Here is a 15554-nt window from a genome sequence, read left to right on the forward strand (position 1 = left end):
CTTGTCCATGTGCTTCCCCATCAAAACGTGACGATTCTGCTGGCTTGTCTTAGGGTGTCTTCTTGGAGTTCTTTTCTGGTGGCATGGTGGTGGGTGTGCTGGTGACGCTGGGACCCCGCTGGTCCCGGGCACAGAGGTGTGTGTCCCTGGGTGGCCGCTGAGGGGGTAGCCGTGGGAGTGGCTGTGGCAGAACATCTTGCCCACAGGAGAAGGCAGAGCTTTGAGACGGGATTTTGGAGGGTGGAAATGCCCTGTGGCCTGTCTTCTCCGGCCTGTCATCTGGGGTGGCCGTGTCCCTCAAGTACTCTTTGTCTTTTTCTCTTTCCTCCTTAGAGTATTTCTGCACATTCCCTCTGGTCGTTTTTAGCTGTCTGACCCAACCCTCCTCACGCTGTCCTTGCATAGCCTCCTTCCCTTCCTTCTCACTGGCCCTCTCGAGTCCCTTCCCGTTTGGCCTCCCCTCCCGGCCCAGATCCCCAGCCTCCTCACCTCTCCAGCTGCTGCGCCTTCTGCCTGAGGCCTGTGGACCGTGAGTTCAGCACGTCTCAGGAACTCGTTGGTTGTCTTTGCTCTCAAAGGACTTCTCTGGTCGGATGTGTGGTCCTTCTCCAGACCTGCCGTCTCAGTCTAGTTTCAGTCATCCTGGTTAGCTTAATCTCCAAATGCTTCTTTGCCTTTATTTTGTTGTTTTAATGAATTCCTCTGATTTTTGTAGCCAGGTTGTGGAGGGTGGAAATGGTCTTACTGCTCTTGATTCCAGGGCCGGCAGACACAGCAACAAGCAGGACGTTGAAGGAAGGGGCCTCCACCCCACATCTGAGCAGAGGCCTGAGTGCACCCACAGACAGTCCCTCCCTGGACGGCACCTGCGCCCATGGGTGTGAAATACCTGCTTGTAGAGCGAGGCATAGACAGGAGTTAACCGCAGACGAGACGTTTGAAGACACCGAGAGGCAGGGACTATCTGAGTGGAAGGGATGTGAGGTGGGGCGGGGGTGGCAGGGCTGGCTGGAGACCTGGCCCAGCTGCTGCTCTGATCTCGTCGCTCCTTTTATGTCCTCTTGGGATGTGTGGTAAGTGGCTAGCCTTTTCTGAAATGGTCAGAAACAGGACATTAATTCCCTTGACTGTAGGAACACCCCGCTCCCAGGACTGTTACTTCACTCACTGCCCTGTTTCCGGGCCAGGGTATGTGGCCTGTTGCCGCACAAATCCCCAAGGGGGCTTTACAGTGAGCCCTACAGGACCAGTGTGAGCAGCGCGGCCATCCTGTGTCCAGCCTGTTGCTCCCCTCCCTGTGTCCCATCCCCTGAACGTGCAAGTGCCCTTCAATACCTGTGGCCCCCCGCACTCCCACCACTTAGAAAACCATGGTTTAGCTCCTTGCTGGCCACAGCAGCATTACTTCAGGACAGGACCCCGGAGTTAGTGCGTTCCAGGCCCACCAGTCCAGGCCATGGCAGGAGCAGGGTGCCCAGGGAGGAGGGGAGTAAGGCCCGGTCGGCCTTGCTGGGGTCCTCTGTGACTGCTGTCTGAACTAAGCCCCACGGGTTCTCCAGTTAACAAATGGACCGCAACTCTGCAGCCCCGGGTCCCGGATGTGCTGTGGGTCCTGCTGATTTACCTGAGTCTCTGAGACGTTGAGAAGTCTGTGGTGGTGCCACCGTGGCTTCAGGGAGCAGCCCCTGTCTCAGTAGGAGATGTACCACATGCTTCCTTTCCATTCTTCTCTTCTAGTTTTATTGGCGTTTTTGACTGGGTAATATTTTAGTTACAAATTCAAAATGAAAGTTGATGAAAGGCCTCCCTCTGTTCTGCACCCCTGCCCACAGTGTCCCCTCTTCCTGGTTACCCAGGGGTACCCATTTCTCCTGTGTCCTTCCAGGGACATTGGATGCAGAGGTGAGCAGATAACTAAGAACCTCTTCTCCATTCATTTTACGTGGACGGTTGCTTGCCCTCCACATGGTTCCCCTTGTCATCTTTGAGGTCGTTCTCATCAGTTTGGTGCTTTCCATTGCCCTTGGTGATCTGAGGCCAATGTCCCTGAGCCCATCTTGGCCTTGCCTTCTCTGGAACCTGCCTCCTCCTGGCTCTGCCGTTTGCTCTGTCTCCACTCCTCTGAGCCCTGTCCTCTTCCAGGATTGCCCTGGGCTTGGGTCTGGGGCAGGGACTTGCCCTCTGCCACTTGGTGGAGTGCTAGCGTTCCCTGGCTCAGTGATAGCATGGTATTAATGTTGGTATTTTGCATGTCTCTGTCCACGTCCGCTGTGTAGGTTGGGCCTTGGAGAGGGTGGGTAGGGCTGAAGTCTAGCCACGCGCCCGGCGCCCTGGAGAGGAGGTGCCTTTGCTGAGTCCCACAGGCTCCCTGTGTCTGCCTGGAGTGGGCAGGACACGATGGTCCCCTTGTCCCCTCTTGGGCCACAGGTGTTTTACAGCCTGATGGGAGGTCCTGCTACCTATTCACAGCCGCTGACAAGTGACAGTGCACACATTGGTTTAGAAATAGACACTGGCATAACTGGCAGTTGTTTTAGTGATAACTGAGTCATCACAATGCTCATCTTTTATCAGGTCTTTCAGATGTTATTAAATCTTTATGAAAAGCATGAAGCATCTTTCTCTAATTAAAATCCTGAAGTACATAAAGTGCCAATGTTAAATTTTGGAAATGGTCGTACAGCCTTTGGGACAGACATTTAATAAAACATTTGGAACTTAAAAAAATTATAATTGGAATTGAGTCACCAGTTATGGCGAGGTCCAAGGGCAGCTTTCGTGTCTGTCTCGGTCAATCTGTCCCCAAGGGCCAGAGCAGGGCCTGGCACACAGGCCTCTCCCTAAGTGTCTGCTGAGTGAACAGTAAGCCTGGACTCTCTCCTGTCTGAATATTCTTGGGCTTGTTGCTGGCTAGTAATGTGATTTAGTTGGTTTTTCTAAATATTTTTTTGCCATCAAATTAATTTTTGTAGAAAGGAAAGAGTCCTGTAATTTCTCTTGCTTTTTGGGGAAGTATATTCCCATGTTTGTGTTGGCAACCAAGTGTGGAAACTCGCAGAACAACCCATATCAGTATAAGAAACAGTTATTCTCACTATTTATAATGCCCGAGTTGCACCTTTAAACAAGAGAGCTTCCAAACCACTTCAGGAAAGTTTTATTAAATATAAAATTTTACTATAACTTGATTAATTGGCATTGCAATTGTTTACTAAAAGTTTGTATTTCAAATAGGGCAAAAAAATTGTCTAAATGCCATTTCATCCTTACTTTTTTATCTCGAGTTCAATCATTAGAACCAGCAGCGGTGCACCATGAAAAGGAGGTCTCTCTGCCCCTTTCTGCTAATGTATTTTAACCTCGACTTGACAGAATCCTGGTGTTGTGTGGCCCAGAGCTTTCTCAGGGATGCGGTTACTTTAACGGGGGGAGAGGTGCTGGGTGTGCGGTCGGCTGGAGCATGTGGCTTAGTGGGAAGCCCGCCTGGGCCCCGGGGTGCAGCCGAGGCACACTATGGACTGCTGTCTCTGTAACGGCATGTGGGGCCGACCCAGGACTTGTACTCGTAGTCAGAGATCTGAAGAGAAGCACTGAACAGGGCAGTCACCTCAATTAAACTGAGTGTTTCATTTCTTTAGCCAACTGGTAATTTAAAAACACACTGACGGGTTTCACTGAGGCTCGTGGGCGCAGGATGTAGACTTGCACTGTGTGGGCACCGGAGGAAATGCCGACAGCAGTACTCTGGTCTCAAGCTTTCTGTGCTCTCAGTTTTCAGGAGACAGACAATGCCTGGCATGGCGGGTGTCTGGCGTTGGCGGAACTGGGCAGAAGAGGCCTGTTGCTCCCTTCTCGACTTGCGGACGGTGAGTAGCTGCAGCACGTTGCATTGTCAGGACTATTTATAGCATGGGGGGTGCTTCCTCGTATCCCATCTCCCCGGTGTGGCCCGCCCTGAGCACACCACGTCTCTGCCCTCACGGCTAGCTTAAGTATTTGTAGGAGAGAACATCCCAGACTGTGTCTCTCAAACTTCTTTCTTATATTGGCCTTTCTAATTTCCTAATTGCCTCTTCTCCCTGCTGTGAAATTTTAGTACCACAGATACACTGTATATCTGGATGTGGGGCGCCGTGAACCACTGTGATGTCTGAGATTTTCTCGTCCCCCAGAACCAGCTTTCGCCCTTGTGAAATGGGGTGCTGTGGCCCGCTAAGAACACAGTGTGCGCTGGCTCTGTGCTTGTCACCTGGAGTGACGTCATGGTTCCTTGGGAATAAGGCTCACACTATCGAGGGGATGGGTGGAGGGCCTGAGCAGGGGGAGGCGGGTGCAGAGGGACCCCCAAGCCCTGGGCCTGTGTGTCCCAGCTGTTGGGCCTGGTCACTCAGAGGTGGGGCGTGGGGCCGTGGCCACATGAAACCCTGGCTGTGGTTGGTGAGGAGCGTCCCTGAGTGTGGCTGGCGGTGCCTCTATGGACAGAAGGAAGGGATACCCACGAAGGTCGGAGAGGGCCCTATCCTGCAGTGTGTCACTGTAGACACCACATGCCCTGGGAAGTGACTTGTGTCCAGAGTAAAGACCTCTGTGCAGAGATGGGTGTGGCCCTGCGTCTTCCTCACCAGCACCGTGCTGTGGGGCATCAGAGGAGCTGGCTGTGCACTTGGCATCGTGAGACACGAGGGGAGCTCTTAGCTCCGTGGTTCCTGTTTACTCTTTCTGCTCATTTTTTGTAGCAGCTTTCTTGAGATATAATTTATATACCATGAAGTTCACTCATTGAAAGTGTACAATTCAGTGGTTTATAGTATATTTACAGAGTTGTGCAGCCATCATCATAATCTAATTTCAGAACATTTTCATTGTGCCACAGAGAAACCCTGTGCTCAGGAGCACTGACTCCCCATTCCTCTCAACACTCCCAGCCCCAGCCCACAACTGATTTGCTTTCTGTCTCTGTAAATTTGCCCTTTCTGGACAAGAGTGGTCTTTTGTGTCTGACTTATTTTACTTGGTGTAATTTTTTTAACATTCATATTGTAACATGTAACAGTAGTGCTTCCTTCCTTTTTGTGGCTGAATAATATTCCATTGTATGGATAGACCACATTTGTTTATCTGTTCATGAGTTGACAAACATTTGGGTTTTCACCTTTTGGCTCTTATGAATAACGCCAGTATGAACGTTTGTGTACAAGGTTCTATGTGGATGTGTTTTCAGTTCCCTTAGGTGTAGACCTAGGAGTGGAATTGCTGGATAATATGGTAACTCCATCTTTAACTTGATGAGAAACTGCCAAACTGTTTTCCAAAATGGTTGTACCATTTTACATTCCCACTAACCGTGTATGAGGGATCCAGTTTCTCCACATCCTCTCCGACATTTATTTTTCTCTGTTTGTTTGATAATAGTCATCCTAGTGGGTGTGAAGTGTTATCTCATTGTGGTTTTGATTTGCATTTCCCTACTGACTAATGATATTGAGCATCTTTTCATGTACCTGTTGGCCATTGTTGGAGAAATGTTTATTCAAGTCCTTCGCTCATTTAAAGAATTAGGTTGTGTTTTTATTGTTGTTATAAGAGTTCTTTATGTATTCTTCTTGTAAGTCTCTTATCAGGTATATGATTTGTAAATATTTTCTCCCATTCTATGGTTGCCTTTTCACTTTTTTGGTGGTGTCGTTTGATGTACCAAAGTTTTAAATTTTGTTGAGTTCAGCTCATCAGTCTTCCCTTTTATTGCTTATGCTTCTGGTGTCATAGCTAAAAATCATTACCTATCCCAGAGTCACAGAGATTTACTTCTGTGGTTTTATTTAATCTTTTGTTCCATCCTAAGTGACTTACACATTTATTTGTGAAAATAGATGTGTGTGAGTGAGAATGTGTGAGAGTGTGGCAGTGTGTCTTGGATGGAGATGAAATCCCTGCCTGTGTGGTGCCAACTCCAGTTCAGCTTGAGGGAGACTAGAGCCTTCTCTCTGCTTTTCACGCTTGAGCCTGGCTGGCGTGTTTGTGCCCCCCGTGATAGCTTAGGATGTCGGCAGCATCCGCTGATCATAAGCAGCTGACGTGAGAGTATGTGGGTGTTGGTGTCGTAAACGAAAGTGTCAGGCTGTTGCCTGAAAACTGAGACATAACATGTCATAAGTTGTTCCATGATCTTCACTCGAATGGCTGGCCACGCCTGCCTGGTGGTGCCCTCTGTGTCAGTTTTTATGGAGTCTCTCTTTTTTATTGTGAAATTTTTGTTGTACATTATTGTTTGTCAGTCACCTTATAAATGCACCCCTTCAACCCTTGTGCCCAACTCCCACCCCCCTTGCCCCTGGTGACCACCAAACAGTTCTCTCTGTCCGTGTATTGGTTTATCTCCCACAAATGAGTGCAATCATGCAGTGTTTGTCTGTCTGGCTTATTTTGCTTAACAAAATACTCTCCGGGTCCATCCATGTTGTTGCACATGGGACGATTTTGTCTTTTTTTATGGCTGAGTAGTATTCCATTGTACCTATATACCACATCTTCTTTATCTGTTCATCATTTGAGGGACACTTGGGTTGCTTCCACTTCTTGGCTATAGTGAATAATGCTGCAATGAACATAGGGGTGCATAAGCCTCTTTGGATTGTTTATTTCAGGTTCCTTGGGTAGATACCCAGTAGTGGGATAGGTGGATCATAAGGCATTTCTATTTTTAATTTTTGGAGGAATCTCCATACTGTTTTCCATAGAGGCTGTGCCAGTTTGCATTCCCACCAGTAGTGGATTAGGGTTCCCATTTCTCCACAGCCTCTCCAGCATTTGTTGTTTTTTGTCTTGGTGATTATAGCCATTCTAATGGGTGTAAGGTGATATCTTAGTGTGTTTTGATTTGCGTTTCCCTGATGATTAGTGAGGTTGAACATCTTTTCATGTGCCTGTTGGCCATCTGTATATCTTCCTTGGAGAAGTGTCTATTCATTTCCTCTGCCCATTTTTTGATCGGGTTGTTTGTTTTTTTGTTGTTCAGTTGCATGAATTCTTTATATATTATAGAGATTAATCCCTTGTTAGATATATGGTTTGCAGATATTTTTTCCCAGCTGGTGCGTTGCCTATTCATTTTGATCCTGGTTTCATTTGCCTTGTAGAAGCTCTTTAATCTGATGAAGTCTCACTTGTTTATTTTTTCTTTTGTTTCCCTCATCTGAGTAGACATGGACTTCGAAAAGATGCCTTGATGACTGATGACAAATAGTGTACTGCCTATAGTTTCTTCCAGGAGTTTTATAGTTTCACGTCTCACCTTCCGGTCTTTCATCCATTTTGAGTTAATTTTTGTGTATGGCAAAAGAAGATGGTCTACTTTCATTCTTTATCATGTGGCTGTCCAGTTTTCCCAGCACCATTTATTGAAGAGATTTTCCTTTCACCATTGTATGTTCTTAGCTCCTTTGTCAAAGATTAGCTGCCCGTAGATGTGAGGTTTAATTTCTGGGCTTTCAATTCTGTTCCATTGATCTGTGTGTCTATTTTTGTACTAGTAATATGCTGTTTTGATTACTATCGCTTTGTGGTATGTTTTGAAGTCAGGGATTACGATGCCTCCAGCTTTGTTCTTTTTTCTTAGGATTACTTTAGCTATTCGGAGTCTTTTGTTGCCCCATATGAATTTTAGTATTCTTTGTTCTATTTCCATGAAGAATGTCCTTGGGATTCTGATTGGGATTGCATTGAATCTGTAGATTGGTTTAGGTAGTATGGACATTTTAACTATGTTTATTCTTCCAATCCAAGTGCATGGAATATTTTTCCATTTCTTTATGTCATCATTGATTTCACTCAGTAATGTCTTATAGTTTTCATTGTATAGGTCTTTCACTTCCTTGGTTAAATTTATTCCTATATATTTTATTCTCTCTGTTGCAATTGTAAATGGGATTGTCTTCTTGAGTTCTCTTTCTGTTAGTTCGTTGTTGGTATATAGAAATGCAACTGATTTCTTTAAGTTGATTTTGTACCCTGCAACTTTGCTGTAGTTCTTGGTTATTTCTAATAGTTTTCCAGTAGATTCTTTAGGGTTTTCTATATATAATATCATGTCATCTGCAAACAGCGAGAGTTTTACTTCTTCATTGCCTATTTGTATTCCTTTTATTCCTTTTTCTTGCCTAATTGCTCTGGCCAGAACCTCCAGTACTGTGTTGAATAAGAGTGGCGAGAGTGAGCACCCTTGTCTTGTTCCTGTTTTCAGAGGGATGGCTTTCAGTTTTTCCCCTTTGAGTATGATGTTGGCTGTGGGTTTGTCATGTATGGCCTTTATTATGTTAAGGTACTTTCCTTCTATACCCATTTTGTTGAGAGTTTTTATCATAAATGGATGTTGGATCTTGTCAGAAGCCTTCTCTGCATCTATTGAGATGATCATATGGTTTTTATTCCTCGTTTTGTTAATGTAGTGTATCACATTGATTGATTTGCAGATGTTGAACCATCCCTGTGTCCCTGGTATAAATCCCACGTGATCATGGTGTATGATCTTTTTAATGTATTGCTGTATTCGGTTTGCCAATATTTTGTTGAGGATTTTTGCATCTATGTTCATCAGGCATATTGGTCTGTAGTTTTCCTTTTTAGTGTTATCTTTGTCTGGCTTTGGTATCAGGGTGATGTTGGCCTTGTAGAATGTGTTGGGAAGTGTTCCATCTTCCTCTATTTTCTGGAGTAGTTTGAGGATAGCTGGTAAATCTTCTCTGAATGTTTGGTAAAATTCTCCAGAGAAGCCATCTGTTCTTGGGCTTTTATTTTTTGGGAAGTTTTTGATTACTGTTTCCATCTCTTTACTTGCGATTATTGGTCTATTCAGGTTCTCTATTTCTTCTTGATTCAGTTTTGGGAGGTTGTATGAGTCTAAGAATTTATCCATTTCTTCTAGGTTGTCCAATTTGTTGGCATAGTTTTTCATGGTATTCTCTTATAATCTTTTGTATTTCTGTGGTATCTGTTGTAATTTCTCCTTTTCTCATTTCTAATTTTATTTGTTTGAGCCTTCTCTCTTTTTTTCTTGGTGAGTCTGACTAAGAGTTTGTCAATTTTGTTTATCTTCTCAAAGAACCAGCTCTTTGTTTCATTGATCCTTTCTACTGTTTTTTTGATTTCAATTTCATTTATTTCTGCTCTGAGTTTTATTATTTCCCTCCTGCTGACTTTAGGCTTTGTTTGTTCCTCTTTTTCTAATTCTGTTAGGCATAGTTTGAGGTTGCTTATTTGGGCTTTTTCTTGTTTGTTAAGGTGGGCCTTTATTGCTATGAATTTCCCTCTCAGGACCGCTTTTGCTGCATCCCATATGAGTTGCTATGGTGTATTTTCATTTTCTTTTGTCTCCAGATGTGATCTGATTTCTCCTTTTATTTCATTGATGATCCATTGGTTGTTTAGTAGCATGCTGTTTAATCTCCACAACTTTGTCACTTCCCTCGTTTTTTTCTTGTAGCTGATTTCTAGCTTCATGGCGTTATGGTCAGAAAAGATGCTTGTTATGATTTCAGTCTTCTTAAAGTTATAGAAGCATGCCTTGTTTTCCAACATATGGTCTGTTTTTGAGAATGTTGCATGTGTGCTTGAGAAGAATGTGTAATCTGCTGTGTTTGGATGGAGTGCTCCATATATATCTATTAAGTCCATCTTGTCAAGTTTTTCGTTTAAGTTCATTATTTGCTTATTGACTTTCTGTCTGGATGATCTATCCATTGATGAAAGTGGGGTGTTAAGATCCCCTACTATTACTGTGTTGTTGTTAATATCTCCTTTTAGGTTTGTTTATAGTTGCTTTATGTACCTTGGTGCTCCTGTGTTGGGTGCATATATATTTAAAAGTGATATGTATTCTTGGTGGAGTGTCCCTTTTATTGTTATATATTGCCCCTCTTTGTCTCTCATTATCTGTTTTATCTTGAAGTCAACTTTGTCTGATATAAGTATGGCAACACCTGCTTTCTTTTGTTTGTCATTAGCTTGGAGTATTGTCTTTCATCCTTTCACTCTGAGCCTGTGTTTGTCTTTAGAGCTGAGATGTGTTTCCTGGAGGCAGCATATTGCTAGGTCTTGTTTTTTAATCCAACCCACCACTCTATGTCTTTTGATTGGAGAGTTCAGTCCATTTACATTTGGGATAATTATTGATATATGAGGGCTTATTGTTGCTGTTTTATTGCTCATTTTCCGGTTCTTTTGCATTTCTTTTGTTTCTCGTCCTTTGTGTTTCGGACTTCAGTTTGGTAGTTCTGTATGGGGGTTCTCTTAATTTTCTCTTTATTTATCATGTGTGACTCTGTTCAAATCATTTGTTTAGTGGTTACCATGAGGTTTGTATAAAAAAATCTCGTGGATGTGATAGTCTGTTTTTTGATGGCCTCTTATTCCCTTAGACTAAATTGATTTGATCCCTTTCCTCTTCCCATTCTAAGTTATTGTTGTCACATCTTATTCTTTCTTGTGTTGTGAGTTTGTCTTTAAAGTGATGAGCTTATATTTATTTTTGGTGTTTTCCTTCCCTTGATCTTTGGTTTTATAATTGTTTGCTAATCTATTCTGATAGAGAGCTGCAATTTTTCTGGTTTTGTCAACCTATTTTCCTCCTTGTTCAAAACTTTGAATCCTCTTTCTCTTTTTTTCCTCAGGGATGAGGGCCTTCTTGAGCACTTCTTTTTTTTTTTTTTTTTTTTTGAAAGATTTTATTTATTTATTTTTTCCCCCAAAGCCCCAGCAGATAGTTGTATGTCATAGCTGCACATCCTTCTAGTTGCTGTATGTGGGACGCGGCCTCAGCATGGCCGGAGAAGCGGTGCGTCGGTGCGCGCCCAGGATCCGAACTCGGGCCGCCAGCAGCGGAGCGCGTGCACTTAACCGCTAAGCCACCGGGCCGGCCCATTGAGCACTTCTTGTAGTGGGGATCTTGTGGCATTGAACTCCCTTAACTTTTGTTTATCGGGGATAGTTATTATTTCTCCATCATATCTGAAGGATATTTTCGCTGGGTAGAGTATTCTTGGCTGAAAGTTTTTGTCCTTCAGAATTTTGAATATGTCATTCCACTCTCTCCTAACCTGTAAAGTTTCTGTCAAGAAATCAGCTGAGAGCCTGATAGGAATTCCTTTGTACGTTATTTTTTGTTTCTGTCTAGCTGCCCTTAATATTTTTTCTTTGTCATTGACTTTTGCCAGCTTTACTACTATGTACCTTGGAGAGGGTCTTTTCATGTTGATATGTTTAGGAGATCTGTTTATTTCATTCACTAGTATTTCCACCTCGTTCCCCAGGTTTGGGAAATTCTCAGCTATTATTTCTTTGAACAAGTTCTCTGCTGCTTTTTCCCTCTCTTCTCCCTATAATATTCTACCTGGAATACCTATAATCCTTATGTCGGATTTCCTAATTGAGTTGGATATTTCTTGGAGAGTTTCTTCATTTCTTTTTAGTCTTAGTTCTCTTTCCTCCTCCATCTGGAGCATTTCTGCATTGCTGTCCTCAATATTGCTAATTCTTTCCTCCATATTGTCAGCCAGGATGCTTAAGGCTTCCAGGTTTGTCTTTATCTCGTCTATTGTGTTTTTCATCTCTAAGATTTTTGATTGGTTTTTCTTTATAGTTTCAGTCTCTTTTGTGAAGAAACTCCTGATTTTGTTGAATTGTCCATCTGTGTTTTCTTGTATTTGATTGAGATTTTTTATTTTTTAATTAGTTTATTCTTTTTTAATTAAAAAAAAATTTTTTTGTGAGGAAGATCAGCCCTGAGCTAACATCTGATGCCAATCCTCCTCTTTTTGCTGAGGAAGATTGGCCCTGGTCTAACATCCATGCTCATCTTCCTCCACTTTATATGGGACGCCGCCATAGCATGGCTTGACAAGCAGTGTGTCGGTGCGCGCTAGGCTCTGAACCTGCCAATCCTCAGGCCACTGAAGCATAGCGCGCACTTAACCGCCAGCCCCTCGTTGAGCTTTTTCATGATGGCTATTTTGAATTCTCTGTCATTAAGGTTATACATTTCTGTGCTTTTGGGGTTGATTTCTGGGTGCTTGTCATTTTCCTTTTGGTCTGGAGATTTAATATATTTTTGCATAGTGCCTGTCAGTGTTGGCTTATTTTTCCTCATAGTGAAAATATATGGTCGCAGTTTCCTCTTGCTGCCACTGGGTGGGGGTCAAGGGCTGTGTATTCTGTGTCTGCCTTGATGCGCATGTGCTCTGGTCAGCCCCCTGCTGAGGTGAGGCGCGGCTGAGCTGAAGTGTGGCTGAGCCAAGGCTGCTATGTGGCTGAGCCAAGGCTGCTAGAGGTGACACATGGTAACAGCTGGGACTGGAGTGCAGCTAGGCCGAAGCAGCTGGGGCTCCGGGTGTGAGTCGCTTGAAGCAGCTGCAGCTGAAGCATGGCTGGGCTGAAGAAGCAGGAGCTGGAGCGCTGCTGGGCTGAAGAAGCTGGAACTGGAGTGTGGTGGGCCGAAGTTGCTGGCACCAAGTCATCTGGAGCCTGAGTGCAGCCAAGCTGAAGCAGCTGGAGCTGGGAGGTGGTCGAGACAGAGGAGCTGGGGCCGGGGTACAGTCGAGCCGGAGCAGCTGGGGCCGGGGTACAGTCGAGCCGGAGCAGCTGGGGCTGTGGCGTGGTCTAGCCGGAGCAGCTGGAGCTGTGGCTCGGTGGAGCCTGAGCTGCCGCTGCCTCTGGTGTAGGGGTGTGGGCACACCCCACTGCTGGTGGGGCTGGGGTGCTGTGGGGTCACCGCTGTTGATGCCTGGGTGCCGGGGGACCACCACCTCTGGGGCTTGGGTGCTGGTGCACTGCTGCCGCTGGTGGGGCCTGGGCCCTGGGGGGTCACCGGCGCTGGTGCCCCGGTGCCTGGGGCTGCTGCCTCTGGGGCCTGGGTGCAGGTGTGCTGCTACCGTCACTGGTGCCTGGGTGCCCGGGGGACGCTGCCTCTGGGGGCAGGGCACGGGCACGCTGCCACCGCTGGTGGGGCCCAGGCAGCTGGGGGTCGTTGCCTCTGGTGGCGGGGCACGGGCACGCCGCTGCCGCTGCTGCTGGGGCCTGGGCGCCTGGGGGCTGCTGCCTCTGGGAGTGGAGCATGGTTGTGTTGCCGGTGCTGGGGGTTTGCTTCTGCTGGTGCCCCAGTGCCTGGGCACCACTGCCTCTGGGGCTGGAGTGTGGGCGCACCACCACCACGGGTGCCAGGGCTTTGGTGAGCCGCCACCTCTGGGGCCAGGGCCAAGCTGAAGCGCCGCTGTACTGAGACTGCACAGCCACTGTGCTGACGTGCCGGCCAGGCAGTCGGGTGGGGGAGGAGCACCTACTTTCCCTTTCTGGATTCCAGAGGTTTCTCACCTCACTGTCGCTCTCTGCTCTCCTGAGGGGCTGGCTTGTCGAAAGTACCCTCACAACAGTTCTGCTCCCTCTGTAGGGGGATTCCCCATGGGCTGTAAGGGGTCTTGGAGAGTGCCGGCTTTCCTGTGGAGAGCCGCCTCTCCCCACTCTCTGAGAGCTGCGTGGTCTCAGTCTCAGGGTCGCAGTCCTTGGGGAAGGAAGGGAGCTCCTCTCACCTCCTTCCACTTTCTCTGTGGATTCCAGCACCTCAGCCTTTGGCTGCCTGTGTGCCTCAGACGTACCCTGTGTTGTGTGAATAGCTTCTTTTGAAATACGAATGTCTTTTTGTTGTGTCTTAGAGGGGGAGAGTTCAGTGGAGGAAGCTCACTCTGCCATGATGCTGATGTCACCCCTGTGTGGTCTCTTTTTACAGTTTCTGTCTATTTACTGACATTCCATATTTGTTCGGACATTGTTCTCTTGGTTTCCTTGAGCTCTTTGAGCATATTTGAAACAGTTTGAAGTCTTTGTCTCGTAAGGACAATGTCTCGGCTTCCTCGGGGACCGTTTCTGTCAACTTCTTTATTTCCTGTGAATGTGCCATAACTTTCTGCTTCTTTGTATACCTTGTAATTTTTTTGTTGAAAATTGGACATTTTCAGTATGATAATGTGGTAACTCTGGAAATCAGATCCTCTCCCTCCCTAGGTGTTTGCTGTTGTTGCCTGTTGAAAACTAGTCATCCATTTATTTAGTGACTTTTTCCAAAGACTGTATTCCTTGTTGTGTTTGATCACTGAGGTCTCTGTTGCGTTATGTCATCAGTTAGCCAGTGACCTAACAGAGGTTTCCTTAAATGCTGAAATTTAGTAGCGTCTTTCTTCACTAAGCATTTCTTTGGTTGTTATAAGTTTTTGATTAGATTCCAGAGTTCTGAAAAAGTTCATTCTGTCAGTTTTTGCCAGCTTAGTGGTTATTTTGGTGGAGGGTCTGATTTGTGGAGCTCCCTACTTTGCCATGTTCTGTGACATCATCCAAAAGCTAGCATTTGAACAGCGTGTTAGCACTAGTCTGGGTCTTCGGAGAAGAAGCAAGTGCCAAGACAGGATTGAATGTGCGGGGATTTTATTAGGGAAATGCCTGTGAGAGACAAATGGGCTGGGCATCCGAGAAGACTGGCAGAGCCACTGTCTGACCGCTAGTACTGTGGGGCGGGGGTGGGTGGTGGTGGGATCCTTGAGTGCCGAGTGGTCTAAGGAAGAGGTTTGGCAAGGCGTGGGGAGGTCCTCGAGCCAAAGTCAGCCACAGAGGCATTCCCATCACCCCAGAAGAGGTTGCACTGGTGTGGCTGCTGTGCTCCCCGCTGGTGGAGCCGCTGCGGGGTGCTGGGGTCAGCCTGCTCCTGTGGGTGGAGCCTGGCAGTTTGCGGAGCACTGACCTTTTCTGACCTTGTCTCTGCCCACAGGCCCATGTGCCTCAGTTTCTTGGGAGGGGTCCTACTCTCTGAGCTCCAGGCGCAGTCCGGGCACTTTCCCTTCTCCTGATTACCTATGCTTCCCTGATTTTCAACCTTTGTGCAGTTTTGAGCTGTTGGACATTCCAGTCTGTAAGAAAAGTGAGGACCTAGCAAGACACCTTTGACTTAATACATGGAGTGCTTGTTCTGTCTTTCTGTATTAGAACGTTTTTCTCCTTGAGCAAGTGTGTGTTCAGGCTTCATTTAACACCCCACCCCTGCCCTCCCTCCCTAACAAGTGTGGCATTTTGGTCAAAGGTTAAAACTGGTGATAGGGGGCTGGCTCGGTGGCGCAAGTGGTTAAGTGCATGCTCTCCGCTGCGGCGGCCCAGGGTTCGCCGGTTTGGATCCCGGGCGTGCACCGACGCACCGCCTGTTAAGCCATGCTGTGGCGGCGTCCCATATAAAGTAGAGGAAGATGGGCACGGATGTTAACCCAGGGCCAGTCTTCCTTAGCAAAAAAGAGGAGGATTGGCATCGGATGTTAGCTCAGGGCTGGTCTTCCTCACGAAAAAAAAAAAAAAAAACTGGTGATGGGGGTAGATCACCATGGGCCCCTGGTAAGACTGTTTAGAAAGGTTATTGTCAGCATTTTTTTCCTTCAATGTAAATTCAAGGATCCTTTTAAAAAATTTTTTTCAGCTTTATTGAGATATATAGTTCACCTAACATTTAATTCACTTGTTTAAAGTATATAATT

At 46.2% G+C, this 15554-nt stretch overlaps 1 protein-coding gene across 7 annotated transcripts in view; it reads left to right on the top strand.

Moving 5' to 3' along the window:
• Window positions 1–15554, top strand: part of TBCD (tubulin folding cofactor D) — a 203592-nt gene that overhangs the window by 55597 nt on the left and 132441 nt on the right. For all 7 annotated transcript variants that reach the window (XM_058561977.1, XM_058561973.1, XM_058561974.1 and 4 more), the window contains one exon: window positions 3772–3866. In XM_058561977.1, the coding sequence (XP_058417960.1) occupies window positions 3772–3866 (95 nt within the window). The remainder of the gene's footprint in view (window positions 1–3771; window positions 3867–15554) is intronic.

This window comes from Diceros bicornis, chromosome 18, assembly GCF_020826845.1.
Source record: "Diceros bicornis minor isolate mBicDic1 chromosome 18, mDicBic1.mat.cur, whole genome shotgun sequence".
NCBI classification, from domain to species: Eukaryota; Metazoa; Chordata; class Mammalia; order Perissodactyla; family Rhinocerotidae; genus Diceros; species Diceros bicornis.